The sequence below is a fragment of the Equus przewalskii genome, chromosome 19 (genome assembly GCF_037783145.1).
Source record: "Equus przewalskii isolate Varuska chromosome 19, EquPr2, whole genome shotgun sequence".
In the NCBI taxonomy this organism is placed as follows: domain Eukaryota; kingdom Metazoa; phylum Chordata; class Mammalia; order Perissodactyla; family Equidae; genus Equus; species Equus przewalskii.
The window spans coordinates 52,911,057-52,931,864 of NC_091849.1; the positions used below are offsets into that span (position 1 = coordinate 52,911,057).

General features: G+C 39.0%; 1 protein-coding gene across 2 annotated transcripts in view; it reads right to left on the bottom strand.

Moving 5' to 3' along the window:
- Nucleotides 1-257: 257 nt before the first annotated feature.
- HMGCLL1 (3-hydroxy-3-methylglutaryl-CoA lyase like 1) overlaps nt 258-20,808 on the bottom strand; it is a 144,730-nt gene continuing 124,179 nt past the window's right edge. The window contains exons 8-9 of one of the 2 annotated variants that reach the window (XM_070584806.1): nt 4,072-4,197; nt 258-1,277 (exon numbers count right to left, since the gene is read on the bottom strand). In XM_070584806.1, coding sequence (XP_070440907.1) covers nt 1,155-1,277; nt 4,072-4,197 — 249 coding nt within the window. In that variant the 3' untranslated portion in view covers nt 258-1,154. The remainder of the gene's footprint in view (nt 1,278-4,071; nt 4,198-20,808) is intronic. The other variant, XM_070584808.1, reaches the window with a different exon arrangement.

Here is a 20,808-nt window from a genome sequence, read left to right on the forward strand (position 1 = left end):
GTCTGCATAAATAATAGAACTGACGTTTCAGAACTGCATGTAATAATACTGTCCCCGTATGATTTGCATAGGTTACAGAAGTGTTTTTCTTAACATAGATTCCTTGCTCCTCTTCTCAACTTTGATATATTAATTTTTGCTATTTCTGGCAATGCTTTCTAGCACATAACATAAAATTTCAGCCGCTTGAACATCAAAAATAAGCATAAAAAAGCCAGCCAAAAAAAAAAGACGTGATTTAATCAAAGGACACTGAATCAATGGAATAGAGTTTATTTCATGAATTAAAAACTGCCTTAATATTCCCAGACTCACAGTGACATTTCCTAGGACAATTTGGAAGTGATCTGGAAATGACAAACATGGATTATGGTATATGTATACATCTATTCTCATCACTGCAACTTAGACATCAGGATGAAGTTGTACCTTATATTTCTCAATAGTTGAGTAACACCATGCTGGTTTTTACTATAACTGATGAAAGGGAAAGGATGGTAAACTGGATGCATGTAACAAACATTGGAGGTTGGGAGGTTGTAATATGTTTCCAGGATATGGCATCTTGCCATTGACCACAGCCTCTTGGAACAAGATAAAGTCATTGAAATAGTTAACAGATGTTAGCCACACTTGAAATATAAAAGTTATGTTGCAAAAAATTACGTAGGGTCAGATGGTGATTTGGCGCTTGGTCCATAATTTCACTGACTTGGCAAATGGAAAGTTGAGATCCAGAGGCATAACACATAATATCGAGGCCACACACTTTGCACACTATGCAGGAGCTCATAAACTACTGACAATATATACACTGTGCTAAGCCAGCTTGATTAAGTATTAACACGGTATTTGATACTTAGGGAAATCTAAAGTCAGTTTTCATGTCTACTAAATTAAAAAGTTATTTTTATGAGAGCAAAAGAGTAGACTTTTCTCCAAGTTCAAAAGCATGTCGACAAATTTTATTATTTAGCCTCAGCTTGCAGTTTACCTGATAACTAGTATTGCTTTCCGTTGGCTTTGTAATCTATCCAGTTATACTCTTTCTAATCTTTTTGCTCCCACTCGTGTCTATTACTTCACATTTCAGAATAAGTTGACAGTAATGATTCTCAGATGAAGATCTGGAGCTGCAATGGATCTTCTCAGCCTCAGGCACAGATTCTTTCAAGTCGACCCTTGAAGGAGGCTTGTGCTACTTTGGAGTTCGTGCTTTTATTCACGGCTTTGCAGATAAAGTCACCAGCTTCCATCACTTTGTAAAGATTCACACCCTGGGAAGGGAAAGGGGGATACCAGGTGGGAAGGGGGATTAGGGAAGAAGAGAACAGACGGGCCCCTTTTAATTTTATTAGCAGTTACTCAACCACTTAAAATTATTAAAGAAAATGCTCATGATTGATTTGGGGGCAACGTTTGTCTCCATGAATCATGTAGTCAGCATTTTAGATTTTTCTGCTTTACTAAAAGATATCTTGAACCTAACCCGTGTATAAAACCATAGGCTGGCCACACCTGAGTAACTCAGTGTAATTCAGCCTGGTACCTAAACTCTAGGAAGGAAAATAATAGAACTAGAAACAGTCTATGAAACACCAGTGAAGGATAATTCAAATGGTAATTGTTTGGAGGAGATTAATGGTTTAGATAAAGATTTAGAAAAGAAAATCTTTATAAAGAAACAAACTTGACAAAGCTACAAGAAATATGAAAGGTGAATGCATAATTTTTATTACCACATTCAGAAGGACTATTACTGGTATGATACTGAAGGAAGTAGTTGTAGGTCAAATAAAATGAAGTAGTATTTAGTACACATCTGGAACTTGTTTGCCTGAGAAGTTGTTCTGTCTGAAAGCATAAATAGGATCAACAAAGGCTTAGGTAAATCCATGGATGACAGATAGGCAGTCAGGTATGAAGGCCAACTTCAGGGCATGCTCCTCATCTCTTGGGCTTGGTGTAATGAAAGGTCACCATCGAGGTCTCCACCACTCACCTTTGCTGTCACCGGGTGAGGAGAGCATGAGGTGGATTAACCAGAGAGCTGTCCTCATGTAGCATTTCATAAGCTCCTATGTCCTCCCTCAACATGGACTAGAAACAACGTGCACTTAAAATTGAACAGACTCAGGCCTTCTTGCTATCAAGGAGTAGTTTTTAATATTTATTTAAGTCTGTCATTTTCTTAAAATACACAAGTACAGTATAAATACTCATAGGGGCTTTTTATAACAATGATCATAAAGAGGTCATCGTTTTAACATAGCCAATTACTCCTCTCTAGACACTTTCAGAGCACTGGTTTCTTTGTAGTTTACTTCTCTTCACTTAAGAATATTCAAGAAAAATATTTTGTAAAATGACACATAAATGATTTTATTATTTCTTTTGATTATAAAGTTGTTCTTAGGGTACTAACATTTGCTTTGCTTTGAGAAATTTGGTTTTGTCACAGTGATGACTTTAGGTGAAGTATCTGTTAGGCACATCCTTTAGTTGTGTAAATTTAACATCCTTAATCCAGTGATATTTAAATTTTGTAAATAATTAGCTATATGTGTCTTTCGCTTCTGATTTACACGTAGCAAGGGATCATAGGAAGATTTTAGTCACCAATGTTCTTAGCTTTCCAAGAATTTCACTTATAGCAATCATACAGTGGGATTTGTTGATATCATATCAAAGAAGAATTTTATTTTGGCCTTTCTCTAATATTTTATTTAATTAACAGATATCATTATGAAGCAACATTGTATTTATTCTTGAATCACTCACCAGGTGCTTAAGTATGTCCCATGTACTATAATATGTTCTGGAATTTCAAGAACCTCATGTAGAATATGGTTTCTGTCTGCAGGATGCTTATGATCAAGTAGGCAATATGCACCCCTAAACAGAAAGTCATCTCCTATAGTTAGTCAATATAGTGAACATGGTTGAGCATCTCTATGCAACAAGCAGGCATGGAGTATGAATAAGCTGTAATAATTGCTCCTGCCTGCAGAGGGAGCTACACACAGAAATAAGATCATCATAGAATTCAGAGCAGGTTCACAGGTAGAGGCACACTGTTAGGAGAGGAACCTAACAGTATGGCCTGGGGGATAGACAAGGAGATGCTAGAAGAAAGAGTTTTTGAGGATGGTGGTGTCTCGTTCACAAGGTAAAATCCAGTATGGGGTCAAAGGCCATTCCAAGTGGCGGTGAAAGCTTGAATGAGGGGTGGTGAGAGACGGAATGGTGCAGAAATGGGGAGGACAGGCCAGTTTGGTGTTGCAGGAGCACCAACATAAGTAGATTGAGGAAAGAGGAGAGATGGAAGAGATAGAGAAGGAAAATTCCATATTGTAATCCAGATGATGCTTTTACATCTCAGAAAAGGTTTTGAACTTCTAATCACCGGTGAACAGTTTTCTCCCCTTTTATATTTTTTCCCTAAAAAAAAAATCTGTCTTACAGATTAATAGGTCATGTTAACAAATACGTGGCAAAAAAGGTGCTGATTTTGGTGGGTGTTATTACAGAGCATGTGACTTTTCACAGACTACCTGTACAGAGGCTACTCTTGCTCTCCAGTGTCTCACATGCTAAATGTCATTAAGCTCTGCTCTCCCACTGACCATTTTAAAAGTGTCCCGGGCTCTTTCCCAGAAGCATTAGTTGTCACTGTGAGAAAATCAAGATCTCAGTTTCCTCCGAGGAAAACATCCATACCAAAAAAAAAAAAAAGAAAAGAGGCAGAAACAACAATCATAACAGCAAATGCAGGGGCTCCAACTCACAGAGTGTGAAATCAAATCAGATAATACGTGAAGAAGTACTTTGGAGGCCATGAAGCACTATAAAAATGTGAAATGGTAGCCTTATTGGCGATTGAGCGATAGCAATAAGTTACTTTCTAAAGCCCCCTGAAGAATTTTTAATGTGTTTTCCCAGTGCGCATTTTAGCAAATAGCAAAAACGTAGTAAAAGTCTGACCTCAAAATTGCTTCCCAAATCTGAGATGCATTCCAATTTGTATCTGCAAGGAATTCATGAATATTAAAGTATGTTAAATTAACTTACTGTATGGAGCCCTAGGCCATGAAGCATGTATATCAAATCCTCAGTGGCTACGTTCCCAGAAGCACCTTTTGCATAAGGGCAGCCACCTAATCCCGCTACTGCAGAGTCCACCACATTAATCCCCATCTGAAAAACAAACCAAAACACCCAAGGCCTGTGCATTTATGGCAGGTAAGTTGCTGCATTTCTATTTAACCTGTTCCACAGAGCAAAGAAACAAAATTTGAACCTGTTAACCGAACATATTCACCTGTTGCTGCCAGAACAGCCCCTGGGGTGTTCTTTTCTGACTAATCTTGTCTTTTTGGCTAACAGGAACTCTGCTAAGGATCTCAGGAACGAGAATAATTTGAGATGAAAATTAAAATGGTGCTATTCATTGATAATGAAGCTTGAAGTAAGTTTAACTCACTCCCAGGTCAGATAAACTCTCCAACCGCTTCCCTTGCTCTCTCCAAAAGGCATTATATAAACAACATGAAATATTTCCAACCCCCCAACTCAAAATCAAGGTGCCTTAGAAGACTCGAGGGGGTGGTGGGGTCACTGTGTTTAAAATAAGACTTTTTGCTCAATTCACCCATTCAATCCACCCAATCTTTACTGAGCCATTATTTTGCACACATGACCCTGCTGCTTTGGGAGAAGAGAAGAGATATTTAAGAGGCAAGACATCTGCCACTGACAATAGCACCAGCTCACATTTATTCGGTCCTCACTAAGTGCTGGATATGATTCTTACCTTATGAGCGTTAACTCCCAATCCTCACAAAAACCCATGAGGTAAATACTCTCCTATCTTCTCCAAATCACAGAGGAAGAAACTCAAGTACAGAGGGATCACACAGTTTGCCCAAGGCCACTTCTGTCTCCAGAGAATTCACACTCTGCTATGATTTGTGGCCTCTGGAAACATGCAAGGTGGTACACGTTATATGTTTGAATTTATCAGAAGAAGAGGGGATCTGGGTGTGCTGCAGATGTTGTGGAAGACATGAGCACAACAGAGTCTGCAAAGGGCCCCGGAGATCGGATGTATCGACATATCATTGCTCTGTGAAAGGTGACAGCTGGGTAATCAGAAACTACCAAGAAGCCTAACGTGATTCTTCACTCCTGGGCATTGAAGAAAAAGTAACACAGCTTCATCTAAACTGAGAAGCACCTGAAGGCGGAGTTCTTGGCCAACCTGCTAGATCAGCCGTTCTCATTTGTGGAATCAGAATCCCAGATTGCTGTCACATCCCCAGAGCTTCTGATATAGAAGGGCTGGGCTGGGGCCCGAGAATCTGAATTTTTAACAAGATCTCGCTGGTCTGGGAAATCATACTTTCTTTTTCCTTTGATAAACTTTTTATTTTAGAATAGTTTTAGATTTTCAGAAAATGTGTGAAGAAAGTACAGAGCATTCCCATATATTATGCACCTAGTTTCCCCTATTGTTCCATTATCTTACGTTATTATGGATATTTGTCACAACTAATGAACAAATATCGAGATGTTATTATTAACTAAAGTCCATATGTGATTCAGATTTCCTTACTTTTGAGCCTGATGTCTTTTTATGCCCCAGGACCCTACTCAGGACACCACATTCCATTTGGTACTCATGTCTCCTCACGTTTCTCTGGGCTGTGGGACAGTTCCTTAGACTTTCTTTGTTTATGTTGACTTTGACAATTTTGAGTAGTAGTTGTCATGTATTTTGTACAATGTCTTTCAATTTGAATTTGTTTGATGTTCTTCTCATGGTTAGACTGGAGTTCTGAAATTCTGTGAGGAAGACGACAGAGGTAAAGTGCCTTGCTCAATACATCATATCAAGGGAACCTATCAGCAACATGATTTATGATTGATGATATTAATGTTGATCACCTGGCTGAGGTAGCGCTTGCCAGGTTTCTTTTTTTTTTTTAAGGATTGGCACCTGGGCTAACAACTCTTGCCAATCTTTTTTTTTTTTTCCTGCTTTTTCTCCCCAACGCGCCCCCCCCCCCCCCCCCCGCACCGTACACAGTTGTCTATCTTAGTTGCAGGTCCTTCCAGTTGTGTGATGTGGGACGCCGCCTCAATGTGGCCTGACGAGCGGTGCCATGTCGGCGCCCAGGATTCGAACCCTGGGCCGCCACAGCGGAGCACGAAAACTTAACCACTCAGCCACGGAGTCGGCCCCGCCAGGTTTCTGTACCATAAAGCCCTCACCTTCACCCCATCCCCCACTTCCCATACTGTACCCTTCGGGGAAAGTCACCATGTGCACCTCACACCTAAGGGGCGGAGAATATCCACATAAGTTATTTGGAATTCTCCCATGTGGGAAATTTGTCCATTATCCCATATTTATTTATTCAAACATTTTTTATTAATACAGAGTCATGGTACTTATTTTCCACTTTGTTTTACAATCCAATATTTACTTTATATATTTTGTTACTGAAGTTGTTTGAGATTTGGCCATTGGGAACTCTTTCAGTTGGCTTCAGTGTCCCTTTGACATGCTAAGGGGACTGCACTTTTTGAACCACTCCTCTAGACTTAAGAGGACGTTTACCAAGGCTCACAAGGGCAAAATCATAGTTCAAAGGCCCTGGACGTCTTTGGGACCTAAAGCAGATTTATAAATATAATGTTTGCTTCTGCACCTCCATTTCTCCTCATCATACTCCTCCAAATGGGAAGGTCTCAATAGCTCTTCTTCCATTACCACAACCTCACTCAAATAGTGATCTGACCAGCTCAATTCTATTTAGGTGTGAACAACTCACCAGTTACAGTACTAGTCCATTTAGGACAACCTACATTTGCTATGAATCAAAATAATGAGTATAAAGAATTACGATCTAGGAGTGAAATGTGGTATTGTCCAGGAGTTGGGAAAGACAAACATTAAGACATTGACTCGTCTCTGGGAGTCTGCCGTGACATCAAATAGGCAGAGGCATTCTTCATTTATAGGCTAAAACTTATCAATTCAGAAGAATTGAATCCACCGCCCACAGAGAAAGAATTTTCAGTGGTTTTCAATCCTGGCTACCCATTATAATCACCTGGGGACCTTTTAAAAGTAAAACCCAAGCTTCTCCCCAAACCAATTAAATCAGAATCTGTCTTGGAATGGGGTCAAGCGTTGGTATTTCTTTAAAGCTCCCCCTGGTGATTCTCTTGTGTAACTAGGTGTGGGAACCCCTGAAACAGAGATTCTCATCCTTCTCACCCTTTATCAATCTTGGTTGTGAGTCAGCTTTAATTTTAGAGAAAGTTTGTACCCTAGGCAGCAAAGAGTTAACCGTGGCTGGTCAACTTTTCAAGGAAACCAATTTTTGAAAGACCCAAAAAAAGTATGAGGTAGCAAAAGTCAGAGGTACCAGGACGATAGGTAGAAGGTGGCTTTAACCCGCTATGTGGGCTGATTCGCTCTTGAGGTCTGGAATCCACGTATCATGTTCCTTTTCCCACCATTGAGGGTCAAGACCCTGCAACTAGAGAACTACAGAAAGGAAACATGTTGTCTTGTCAAAAGAACACAATCTTAACTGCCCTTTTGGGAGAGAGTGAAAAAAACAAAAGTCACTCTTCTCTTTTGTAACCAAGGGCCGATGTGACCCATTGCATGGGCAGAAGGGAACGGTTTATTTACAATAGGAACAGTAAGTAACCAACGTCCAAAGAGAACAAACTTGTTCTAATAATAACAAGTGAAGGTAGGAAAACAGGTTCAACCTCACACGAAGCTGAAGATGTTGAGTGAACACTACAACACTGTGATATTTTATGCTTTCAGACTGACAAAGGCTGTTGGCGATGAAATAGTATAGAGCAAGGGAATACGAAAAAGACCTACGACTTCAACAATATGGACAAATCTCACAAACAAAAGGTTGTATGAAAGAAGTCAGGCTCAAAAGAGGACAAATATGATTCCATTTAGATAAGTCTTAAACCAGGCAACAATCAAAACTGTTAGAAGTTAGGATAATGTTAACCTTTGAAACGTAAATGAAAATTGACACAAGGAGAGCTTCCAAGATGCTGGCAACATTCCATTTCTTGAACTGGGTTGGTTACACTGATAATATCACTCTGTGATAATTCTCATCAGTTTGAGTTTATGATGTGGGAAGTTTTATGTATGTGCATTAGACTTCAATAAATATCAATGACAGAAAAGGCAGTGTTTTTGGAACTGAAGGTAAACAGGGAAATTTAAACTGGTAGGAAAATAAATTGGAATTCTTTTTTCTGGTTAGCAATTAATTAGTAATCAGTCTTAATTGCTAACATCCATCATCCCAGCAATTCCTATCAAAAAAGTCCTTCCTAGGAATATTTCACAAATCCTAAGTAAATAATTAGATAAGAAATAAAAACAAATATATATGGGTGAATGTATGTGTGCACATGAAACACACCCCCCCATCACAACACCCCTAATATGGATTCATCACAGTATGTTTTACAAGAATAAAAATTTGGGGGCCGGCCCAGTGGCTCAGTTCGCACATTCTGCTTCTCAGCGGTCTGGGGTTCTCCGGTTCGGATCCTGGGCGGACATGGCACTTCTTGGCACGCCATGCTGTGGTAGGTGTCCCACGTATAAAGTAGAGGAAGATGGGCACGATGTTAGCTCAGGGCCAGGCTTCCTCAGCAAAAAGTGGAGGACTGGCAGAAGTTAGCTCAGGGCTAATCTTCCTCAAAAAAAAAAAAAAAAGAATAAAAATTTGAAAATATTCCAAATGTCTATAATGGGGAATAATTGAAATTAATTATGGTGTAGCTATAGAATAGAATGATAAATGCTATGTAAATGCATAGTTAAGGGAAAGAAACAGGTTAGGGGATGTTATAACCGAATGGTGATCCAGATTTCTAAAAAATAATAGGATTTGTATGATATACCAGGATGCTAATAGCAGTGAATGCTGGGTGGTCTGATTGTAGATATTTCTTTTATTTTAATTCTGTCTGTCTTTGTTTTCCAATGTCCCCACAATGAATGCTAATACATATATAAGCAGAAAAAGAAAGGTTTCTGCAAACTTTCGCCTGTCGTAGAATGATAGTAAATAAATGAGAAGGAGCATAATAAATGCAAGACTCTGAATGTCTTGATTAACATCATTATTTCGCATCTAACTGATCCTTCCAGGACTGCACAGCTCGTCTGCACACCTAGTCTGGTAAAGGCAGACATGGTCTGGGAGAAAGGCTCCCTGGAAAAGGCTTTCCCTCTTTCCTGCTATTAGATTAGCTCTAGACATGAATTCTCTTTCAGTAAGCTCTTCACAAATTAATTGAATCAATTCTAAGAGCAATATGTGGATCTAAAGTTTAAATAAGCAAATTTAAAGAGGGTTTATTAAAGTATACATCACCTATGAAAGAGAATATTAAGATATTAGTTCCTTTTAAAGCCTCTCTTCAAAAAAAACCAAACAGTACTTTAAAAATATTTCTATTAATTCAATATCCCCCAAAGTCTGTCCTCTATTAAATGTGCAGTCCTATTCCCCAGAAACCTTGTCAATGGATAATGTTACCCACATACAAAGTTACACACTTTTATTTACAAACAATCTGCTTTGGAAGTTCCTAGTCATAGTCATTTAAGAATATTTGATTTTACTATGCAGTTTTAATTTACATCTGCTTTCCTATGCCATTAGAAACAGTGCGTAATATGATGGAAACAAGTTCCTAACAGAGTAGGAAGAAAAACATTATTTCTTCTCTTGATCCTGTCTTTATGGCAAATAGAGGGAACATATTTGTACTTTATTATTGAAATCATCATATTATAGTAAATGCCATTACGTTTACTATAACATCATCATATATTTAAAAATAACAGATGGGCCACTTGGTTGATTTTATCATACAAGAGATATCTGCATTAAAAGATTATTCTTGGAAAGATGTCGTTCCCTTTCTCAACTCTCAAAATATCAAGCACTACTTTCAGACTTTCAGATTCCCGGGGTGGGGGGAATGCATGGGGGTGTGTGTGTGTGTGTGTGTGGCGTGTGTGTGTAAGCACAAGTGATTCTTTGCGCTATATACTGCAAAAACAAAGCATTTGTTTTTTATTTTGAAGGAAAGTGCAACTTTAGATGAGTAACCAGAAGGTGGCAATGTAGCACCAAGATCCACCAGGTTCAAGCCAAGCATTTACAACCTCACCGTGTTCGAGCCCAAGATAACGGCAAACAGCTAAATAAATCACTTTATATAATCCAAATAACTATTTTTCTTACTTTTAAAAAAAGGAAACTTACTAATGATGTAGGACACATAAACTGTGCTCCAATATATTCAGTATATTTTTTATTACTCTTCCTTTGACTTGAGCGTGTTTATTAAGCATGTTCATTAAGCGTGTTCTATGTGCCAGGGACTTGGAACATGTAAAACCCTGTAGCCCACAGAGCTAAGCATTAGAAGTTAAAATTACTATATGTTCTGTCTGTTACTGAGAAGTAGCCTACTATTATCAAATGAGAAACACTTCTCTTTAGAGCCCAGAACGCTAATTCTCCCTAAAGTAAAACAAACCCAGAATTAAAGGATTGAGGTGTCCTTGGCTCTCACTTTCCTCAAAGCTCATGATTAAAACTATTAACCCAGTGACTCAGATATGATAAACCTGGTGAATTCAATTACGCATGCTTTATCTGCTTGGGCTCTCCAGATGTGCATTAGGACTTAAGGGACAAGGAAAATGGATAAAATATTAGTGGCCACTTTTTCTGGAAAACGGTAAATTGGCTGCAGGTATACCATGAGCATATCACTCTGTACTACAGTCTTAGGTGAGCTCTCAGGAGTATTAATCTTGTGTGCTGCGTAGTTCCCCAGACCGTGCTGATATGCTAACTCAAAGAAAAGTACATCTTGACTTTTTCTTGGTGCTGTAAGAACTTACTCCCCAAACAAAACTGGGAACTACAATAAAAGAAGTCAAAGAAATCATTTTGCAAATTTATTATCTTCTGTATATTCATGATTTCAAAATATTTAATGAAATCTGAAATATTAGGTATTGAAGATACTAAAGTCTCAAGAAACTTAAAATTTTGGTAACATTTTTTGAAATGAAATCTACTTTACCATCTAAGATCAAATTTTTCTTTAAAAATCTGTAATAATGTTAGATTTAATTTAAAATAACAAAATTTTTCATAGTGGAAATTACTCATTTTTGGATTTAAGTTACTCAGGGGGAAAAAGGCAAAGTGCATGTAGGATAAAATATTAAAAATATGCTCATTTTTCTAAAATTTATCTCCTGAACTGTTCCTCTTAGACAATATGCCCTCCAACAGAGGGCTACAATTACCCACACATGAGGTGCTACCTCTATTCCAGTGTCCAGGCCAGGCATCACTAATGGATCACAGTGCTCTTTCCAATAAGCCCAGATCTTGCCTTGAGGTGCTTCTCAACCAGTACTCTAAATAGTTACAATATACGGAGTTATGGTACCATCTGAGAAAGAACCCTATTTGCCATTCATGTGTATTGTGAACATAATATTCTATGTAAAGCAAAGATGATGGGTAGTTAGCATACATGAGTAAAGCCCAGTGTTCTAATAAAGTTAAGTATATACCAAAATTGGCAGGTAAATGATGATAGGCATATATACTGCTGTTGGGGGAGGATTAAGCTAATGGTGATTGATTACTAATGCTTTCATATAACATCGCTCACCTTTGAAAGGTTTTCCTACATGCTTCACTCCTTACCTTACCACATTCAGTGAGACAGATTATATTCTTAGCCTTATTTACTATATTTCAAATTGTGATAGAGATGGGAGTGTGTACATAGAAGGGGGTAAGGAAATAGAAAAACAGATAACAAGGAAATTCTCGATGTCAGTAGGATTGAGAAAATAATAAATACTAATAGCAAGCATTTATTGAGTGCGTTTTTTGTTTTGGGTTTTTTTTTGGGTGAGGAAGTTTGGCCCTGAGCCAACATCTGTTGCCAATCTTCCTCTTTTGCTTGAGGAAGATTGTTGCTGAGCTAACATCTGTGGCAATCTTCCTCTATTTTTTTCCTCTCTGTGGGACGCCACAACAGCACCGCTCAATGAGCAGTGCATAGGTCCGCACCTGGAATCTGAACCCACAGACAGCAGGCCGCCAAAGTGGAGCATGCAAACTTCACCACCAGGCCAGCAGGCTGGTCCATATTGAGCGCTTAGTTTGTCGCAGGTATTGTGCCATATGCTTCACCTATGATAAAGCCCCACAAATCAAGGTGAAGTGGGTAGTAAGACATGCCCATTTTACTGATGAGGAAACTGAGGCTCAGGGAAGGCAAGTGATATTTCCTGCTTCATACAGTTACTATGAGGCAGAAACCCACGTCTCACCACTAAGCACCACTGCCCAATATGAACAGTTAGCATTTAATGAGCACCGACTGCATGCCAGGTGCCTTACTGAAGACTTCACGTGCACTGTTTCATTTATCCATCCAACAACTCCAGGGGGCAGCATGTGAATTAGGGAGAGAGCATTGACGGATCAAAAGGCTTCGTTTTCTTATGAGACTTTCTTCAACTTTCTGAAAAGTTTCTACACAACCTAACAACATTTTCAAGAGACTTGCTGTCCCAGTGATTGTATTTGTAGGAAGCTAGTCCAAGAAAATAGTCAGAAATGTTAATAAAGATTTATGTTCAAGGATGGATATTCTTTGTAGCATTATTTGTAACGGTGGAAAAAAGTCCATAAGTTAAATGTCCAACAATAGGGAAATGTTAACAAAGTATGTAAGATAGACTACTATGAAACAATTAAATATTTTCAAAGAACATTTAACGGTATGGGAAAATGATTATAAGAAAACAGAAGATAAGAGAGCAAGATACTAAGTATGTTTGGTATGATTCATTTGTGTTTCTAAGACTTTTTTGATCCTCTATAATCAACACATACCACTCACGTAGTTAGGGCAAATGAACCTTATTAATAAATGTATATTCTTCTTTCACAATCATTCCTTTCTTCTGCCAGGACAACTCCCCCAAAAGTAAACTGGCCTACCTTATGCTCGATTTTCCCCTTTCTTGGACCCAATTCAAATTCTACAGATGAGACCTCTCGGACTTCTGCATTTCTAACAACTGCCAAATTGTGCTAAAGCTGCTGGTCCCCAGAACACACTTGAGCGGCAACAGACTCCGGTTCTTCTAGGCAACATCTCAGGTGTCAGCATATCCACATTCCCGTCACCACAATGGCTCCCTCCTGCCCTTTGCAGTGTTTCTCAGAATGACCCCATCCGAGTACCAGAACTACCTAAAGTCCTAGTTAAAAATGCAGATTTCTCTGCTCTATCCCAAAATCTGAATTTTTTATTGTAAAGCCCAAGTATATGCATCGTTTCAAACCCCAAGATGACTTTATGGATGATGAACCTTGAAAACCTCTAAGCTTTTTATTGAACTCCTCCTCTGTGGCAGGTAGTGCTAGGTCTCTTCTTTTGAGACGCAGCTAGATGACATTACCCAGCTGCCCTTGTGGTCGGGTGTGGCTAAGTGACTATAGTTAGCCAATGGCATGTAAGCAAAGTGATGTAGGTTTCTAGAGGTCTTTTCAGAAACTGTGTCTTCTTCCTCTTTACTAGTCAAATGCAGATGACAAAGCTGCCTTAGAGAATGGTGAGCCACAAAATGAGAGATGTCTGGGTCCCTGATCACCACCTGGAGGATCAATGCCTACTGACAGGAACATGTGCAGTGAACTATCTAATGAGCGAGGAACAAACATCCTTGTGCTTGAACACCTATTCATTTTGGGGTGTCCGTTTATATCAGGGTAGCCAATTAGAACTAATATATCAACTAATATAGTTGGATTAAAATCTGCCATTTTGCTATAAATTTTCTATTTGTTTCATCTGTTCTTTGTTTTGTTTTTCTCTTTTTCTACCTTTTCTTTTGTTAATTGAGTATTTTTTTATGATTCCATTTTACCTCTTCTATTGACTAAATATTTCCCCCTTTCCTTTAAATTATTTAATAGTTACTCTGTGGTTTACAATATACGCCTTTAATTAATCATACTCTGCCTTCAAATCTCCATGCCACAGGCGGGAAAGACCTTGCAACAGTATGTTCTCAATTCTTTCCACCCATCCTTTACTGTTTATCCTGATATTGTTTCCCTGCCTTTTACTTTTACATACATAAACTCACAATACATTGCTATTCTTTTCACTTTAGGCAGTCAGTTATCATTAGAGCGATTAAAAATAGGGGAAAAGAGTAATTTTATCTTGATTTATTCCATTTCTGAGTTCTCTGCAGGAACTTGTCTAGAATAAGAATAGCAGAGATTCAAATCCTGGGTTTTGGTGAACACACTTTTTGGAGGAAAGAGAAGGAAGACAAGTTAGTGAAAGAGAAAAGAATTCAGGAGGAAGTTCAGTGTCACAAGCCAGAGGGGAGAACGTTTCTCTAAATACTAATATCACAGTGATGAATGCTTCACATAGTCAAGGAAAACGAGAGCCGAGAAAACCTACTGAACTTATGCCACTGACAAATTTTGAAGTGGATTGTTTCAGCAGAGGCAGGATGGGGAGAGCTGGCAATAGATTTAAAAACAAATGGAGAGCATACAGCCTAATGCTTAAAAGATCAGTTTAGGAGACAGACTTCTGTCTGAATTTGCTCTTCCACTAGTCAACTGTGTGATCTTGGTAATGTTGATTTACCTCTCTGCTCCCCCACTTCCAAAATGAAGATAAAAGTTCTGATTCATAGGCTTGTTGAGGAGACAATGACATCTTCCATGGAAAGCATCTGTCACATAGGTTGGCACATAACACTCAATAAACATTGGTTTTAAGAAGTAGATGACAAGGATTTAGAGGCAGACAGAGGACGTGTGTGTGTGTGAGACAAAATGAAGAAGAGAGTTGGGGCAGACTTTGAGACGGGGGCATATATGAATAGAGGGATATGGGAGTTATGTGAGATATGTAAGTTGGAAGCCATGAAGGACAGAGCTAACTGAATAGAAGTCAAGATGATGCTGCATATGGAGGAGAAAATTGACAGAGAACAAAATCTTAGAGAGGTGGATGAGTTTGAGATCAGGGCAGCAAAATGGAGTTGAGCTGGGAAATTAGTGGTGAAAAATCCTCTGAGGTAGGGTGAAAGGAGAGGACAGACAGAGGTATGGAAATATGTCAAAGGAACAAGGACTTTGAAGCTTTTGAGGAAAATAAATGATGCGTCTTCTCAAAAACGTAGTAATTGAGTCCATCTGCTAAGAGTCGTGGAAGGAGTTGATCGACTCATTTCCAGCTCCCTGACACTTGCTCCTTAGACCCAGGCTTACCCTGCATTCACAATGCTCTTCAATGTGTGCACACAGAGAAATGGACGAAAATGATGGCAGTGAGGACGAGGAGGAGAGAGAAAAGTGGACAGATCAATAAATAACACTGTGTAAACAATAAAAATATTGTATCTATAAAGGCAGAAGTCACCATGTATTTTTCCTAAGAATCTGTAAATCATGGATGTTTACAGCCAGATAATTTAAATTATCCCCCAAATTAGCCAAAATCCCTTATATGATTGATTGATTGATTTTGGGTTTACAGGGAACTAAGTCACAGAGGTCTTCAGTTGTGGAGATGGATCTAGAACTTAGGCCTTCATGTTTCTGGAATTGCACTGGTAGGAGGTAAGTAATTTCTAGTTTCAAAATGGATGTTAGAGGAGGGACTGCCTAATATTGTGAAAATATAACTAAATGTTAATAAGTAAAAAAACAAAGTTAAAAGAAAAAAGAATTGAAAACACAGTGGTGCTGACAAAGAATTGAGAGTTATCAATACTCACAAACCAGAGAGGGCCTGTGAGAATGGGAAGACCAAATTAAAAAAAAACAACAAAAAAAAGTCCTTAGGGCAGGCCCAGTGGCATAATGGTTAAGTTCACACGTTCTCTACTTCAGTGGCTCTGTGTTCACCAATTCAGATCCTGGGTGCGGACCTATCCACCACTTGGCAAGCCATGCTGTGGTAGGCATCCCACATATAAAGTAGAGGGAGATGGGCACGGATGTTAGCTCAGGGCCAGTCTTCCTCAGCAAAAAGAAGAGGATTGGTGGCGGATGTTAGCTCAGGGCTAATCTCGCTCAAAAACAAAAAAAGTCCAAGCAGAAAGCAATATATATTAGCTTCACGAAGTCAGGAACTTCACTGTATCTCACTCCACTATACTCTCAATATATGGCCCAGTACTCAGAACATAACAAGTTACTATTCAAATACGTTTCAAAGAATAATTGAACAATTGTGCATAGAACAATAATAAACAAGACCTTGAAGCAAGTTTGTCTATCCGTGGTAATAACTGAACTTGACACAATTCAGTTGGAGACAGAACGACAGATTAAGCATACCAAAGTAAATGAAAAATTTCAGTGGATCACTACCTATTTTGTTTGCTCCCGAAATCTTCTTCTCTGAGAAATGCCTTGTCATAGAGATGGGTTTCTAGAAGCCGTTTGTTTGCTCAGTGACTCTATTAATCCTGGCTGCAGCTGATTGGACCTAAATTGAGTCAATCACAATCTCCTCCCCAGGATTTAGAGCAGAGACAAAGACAGAATCCATCTTTCTCAGAGGTGAGATGTATAGCATCTGAGCTATGGACAAGCAATTTTTTCTACGAACAACGGGGAGAGAGAAATTCAGTCTGTAGTAAGAGTGAAAGTAAAGCATAGTTGAATCAGAAATGCCACCTGAATTCCAAACAGCTATTCGGTCCTTCCTGAGGTCCAGCTTCATTTCCTCCCCACCTTTGTTTCTGAAATAACATTTAATGAGAACTATGCCAAGTGCTTTAAACCATACAATAATCCTAGGAAGTAGGTACTATTACCATCATCCTTATTTTGTAAATGAGAGAACTGAGCTACAGAATGTTTAATATGATCATGCCTGGTGTTACACATTTGGTAAATAGTGAAAGCTGAGATTCAGAATCAGGTGGAAAGGCTTCCAAATCTTTGCTCTTGACGTGTGTATGTACTTCCTCTAAGAGGTTTCCATGAGACACCCCTGTGTCCTCACAGTAAAGTCTCCTTTTTGCTTAAGGTAGCTTGAGTTGGCTACTGTTGCCTGGAAACAAAGAGTAGTAACTAACACAACATCAAGTTAATGACCTGGCAGAGAAGATATTAATAAATACAAAGTGCTATAATACAAAGTAGAGTGTGGAACTACTATGAGAATTATAAACGAAGCTATTCAGAAACACTAGTGAGATGGTTTTGATATTTTCTAGTGGAGCAAGGAAGGGGGTAAAAGGGGTAGGGTGAAAAGGTTGATGAATAGTTTGGCTCTGAATTGGGTTTTGAAGGATGTTGACAAGTGGGGGATGGTAAGGGAAGGGATATTCTACAGAGAGAGAAGAGCTTGAGAAAAGACACACACAATGAACAGGCCAAGGATATACTCATTTTTTATTGTAGGTAGTGTTGCAGTGTGGATGGAGTACAGATCCTCATCACAATAGGCCCTGAATGACTTTTCATAGGGTATAAATTTAATTCTCTAGGAAATAAAGACCTACCTAAAGTTTATGAATAATCATGTCATCATCAGCATTTTGTTTTACTTAAATTTTGTTAGTAAGGTATTGATAACGAAGATGAATAGAAGGTTGAGAAATGCGTAAGTAGGAATACTAGTTAGAAAATTTGTGCAATGCATCAAGTCAATGGTGATGAGTATTTAAAATGAAGCAGAAGGAGGATTTTTGTCAAGGAATAAATTTGAGATAAATTTCTGGGGTAAAATATTGTCTAATTAAATGCGGAATGATGTCAGAAAGAGGCATCATTAACAAAAGCACTGTGATTTCTAGCTTAACAACCAAGTGGAGGATGATCCATTAACAGGAATGGAATATAGAATCAACTCCAGTGAAAGGTAGAAGTTGCTTTCTTGAAGATCATTATAGACAGAGAAAACTGGATATTTAACATATGATGTTTCTTAAAGCATCCTTGATTTCGCAAAACTAACTTTAATTCCTTTTTTAAATCTTTCATTACAAACCTATTTCCACTTGCTTATTTGCATCTGGGGTGATTTCATGGTTTGGTAATGCTCAAATACAAGATTAAACATTCTTATAACCCAAAGCTTTAGTCTCTCTTGGGCAATAAAATAACTTAAAAACATACGACAATGTGCTTCCTGGGTCCCTGAGAAGAGTCCAAGGCTCCTCCTCTCTGCTGAATACCAGGGGTATGGTTGGGGGTAATGTGTGATAGAGATTCCAGACAGGTTTAGGGGGGCCCTAGAACAGAGGGGACTACATCCAAAGGCGTGTACTGAAGGGGTTACAAGATTCAAAAGCTCCCATCCAGCTGGCTGAGATGCTAGGGCATCAAAGTCTAAGTGAGGTGCCCGGCAAGTGGGACTCAAGGTAGCCACAAAGATAATAGGGCACTCAAACCTGACTAGAAAGAAAGCATACAACCATTTCCCATTTCCCCCAGTAGGGCTGATATAGCACTGGTGGGCATGAGGGATCTAGGATCACGTCCAGGAAGGTGTAGAGAGTATGGGCCAACATCCATAGGCCAGTTAGGGTACTATCACAAGGACAGAGGCTGAATGGGCTGGAGAGAAACAACGCAGGGGAGACAAGGAGGACTAAGAATGCCAGCCGATCAGGTAACCCCTAATTAATGACAGGATAGTACTTAAATTCCCTTCAAACTTAGCTCACTCATAGGAACAAGAGGAAGAGATGGGGGAGAAACTTGAGATACTTTATTTTAAATGAGAAATGACTAAGCTGATTAACATGTGTATTCAGCTATTTATTAGCAGATATTTATTTGGGGGCATTTCAACTGAAGGATTCATTAAACTGGACATTGTCACATATTTATTAGATAATAGAGTTTAAAATATTTTACAACGTTACATCACTGTATGAGTATTACTACTCACATCCTTGTTGTTCATCTCAAATAGCTCAAGTTCAACTTGATTTCTAAATGACTTCCAAGGACCTTGCTTATTCTTGAGCCATGATTTATCAAAATATCTCACAAGATATTTATGGTAACAGCAGTATTAATTTTTCCAAGCAGTGAGTACAACTTGAAAGAAGAGAGAAAGCTGAGCACACTGCAACCAGAAGGGGTTTTCCCTGTTCAAATCAATTATTCAAAGAAGGTAGGAAAACAAAATTAGGTATACTTATAGTTAAATATATAGGAGATGAAACAGGTTTGGAGCAACCAATAGATCTGGAAAACATGATATAATCAATGCTTATGGCAGTTGTGGGTATTCATCCTGGATAAGACTCGGAGGTAGATGACAGTTGTAGTTACACAGTTCAAGATAACTATGTGCTCAAGAAAGCACACATATTCTATATGATTCCAGAGGAAAGTAGATAGAGGTAGATTTTGGTTAATTATGAGAAATAACTCTCCCTAGCTATTTAATGCTGCCCAAACTTAAGTGGGTTATCTCTCGAAATAACGACCTCCCTTCCGGTGAAAGCATTAAAAGCCAATCCAAGTTTGTAGAAGAAATCTTTTCTAAAGTGAGTGAAGCTATTGGCTTTGACCTCTAGGGTTTTATCCAATCCTAAGGCTTTCTATAAATGCACGCTGAATATAGCTTGCTCAGTAACATCCTATTCTGTCATAAAGTTATAAACATAGCCAGATAAAATTAGAATACTAACGGCTTCTATTGTAGTTTGAGGCACACACTACTGGGGTAGGTCTACTCCTTGGCACCTCAACATCCAACAGGCACATTCTAAGCAAGACACCATGACTTCTTGGGAAGGCCACATGCAATAAGCCTCCAGATGGCATACAACTGTGATGTCCAGTGCTAATAGCCAAGAAAAAGTCATATAAAACATAGTTTTAAAAGAAAAATACTTGTTGAAGATTCCCCTGAAGAGTGCCAAACCCACACAGACTTGGAATTTGTGCCAAGGCTGCCAAATACCACTAGGCTTACAAACGCTTCCATGTGACCCGTCACATATTTTAGGATTTTTTAAACTTTAATACCTCCAATCACCTAAAATTCAATGCCATCCCCTATTTAAGAATAAAAATAGATAAGCAGATGAGAATCTTTAGATCTGAATCCAATTCAAGTGCTATTTCCCTCACTGGCTAGATAACATTCAGGAAAAAAAAAAAATCACTTACGGGTTATGCAGGAAAATACACCAAATGTTAATCATGAAAAGACCAGATTGATATGGCCAAATATCCTATCTTGGCCAGAATACGAGGTAGCCTCCTCAAGGTTCACAACAGAACAAGAAAGGGACCATCTGCACTTCTGATCTCCAAAGGACACAGCCCTGTCACAGTCAAGTGCCTGTTTGCTCTGAGACGTCTGGCTTGTCCATCCCTTTTCTGCTCCTTATCACGGGCACTGATCCCTGCAGGCTGCATTCCCCAGGCTCACTTATCAGCTGGATTCCTGCTGGATCCAGCCAGCCTAAGGCTCTGATGGCAGGAGAAGCCAGAATAGTTTCCCTCTCTGACTGCTTCAGGTGGAAACTCCGGCACTGCCTGTGTTTCCTCTGTGGTTCCAAATGCCCTGTTCACTATGGACAGGCCCACCATAGTGCCAACTCCCTCCTGGTGATTCCGGATGCTGGGCGCCAGTAACATTGTCCCCTTCCTTTTTTCCATCTCTTCC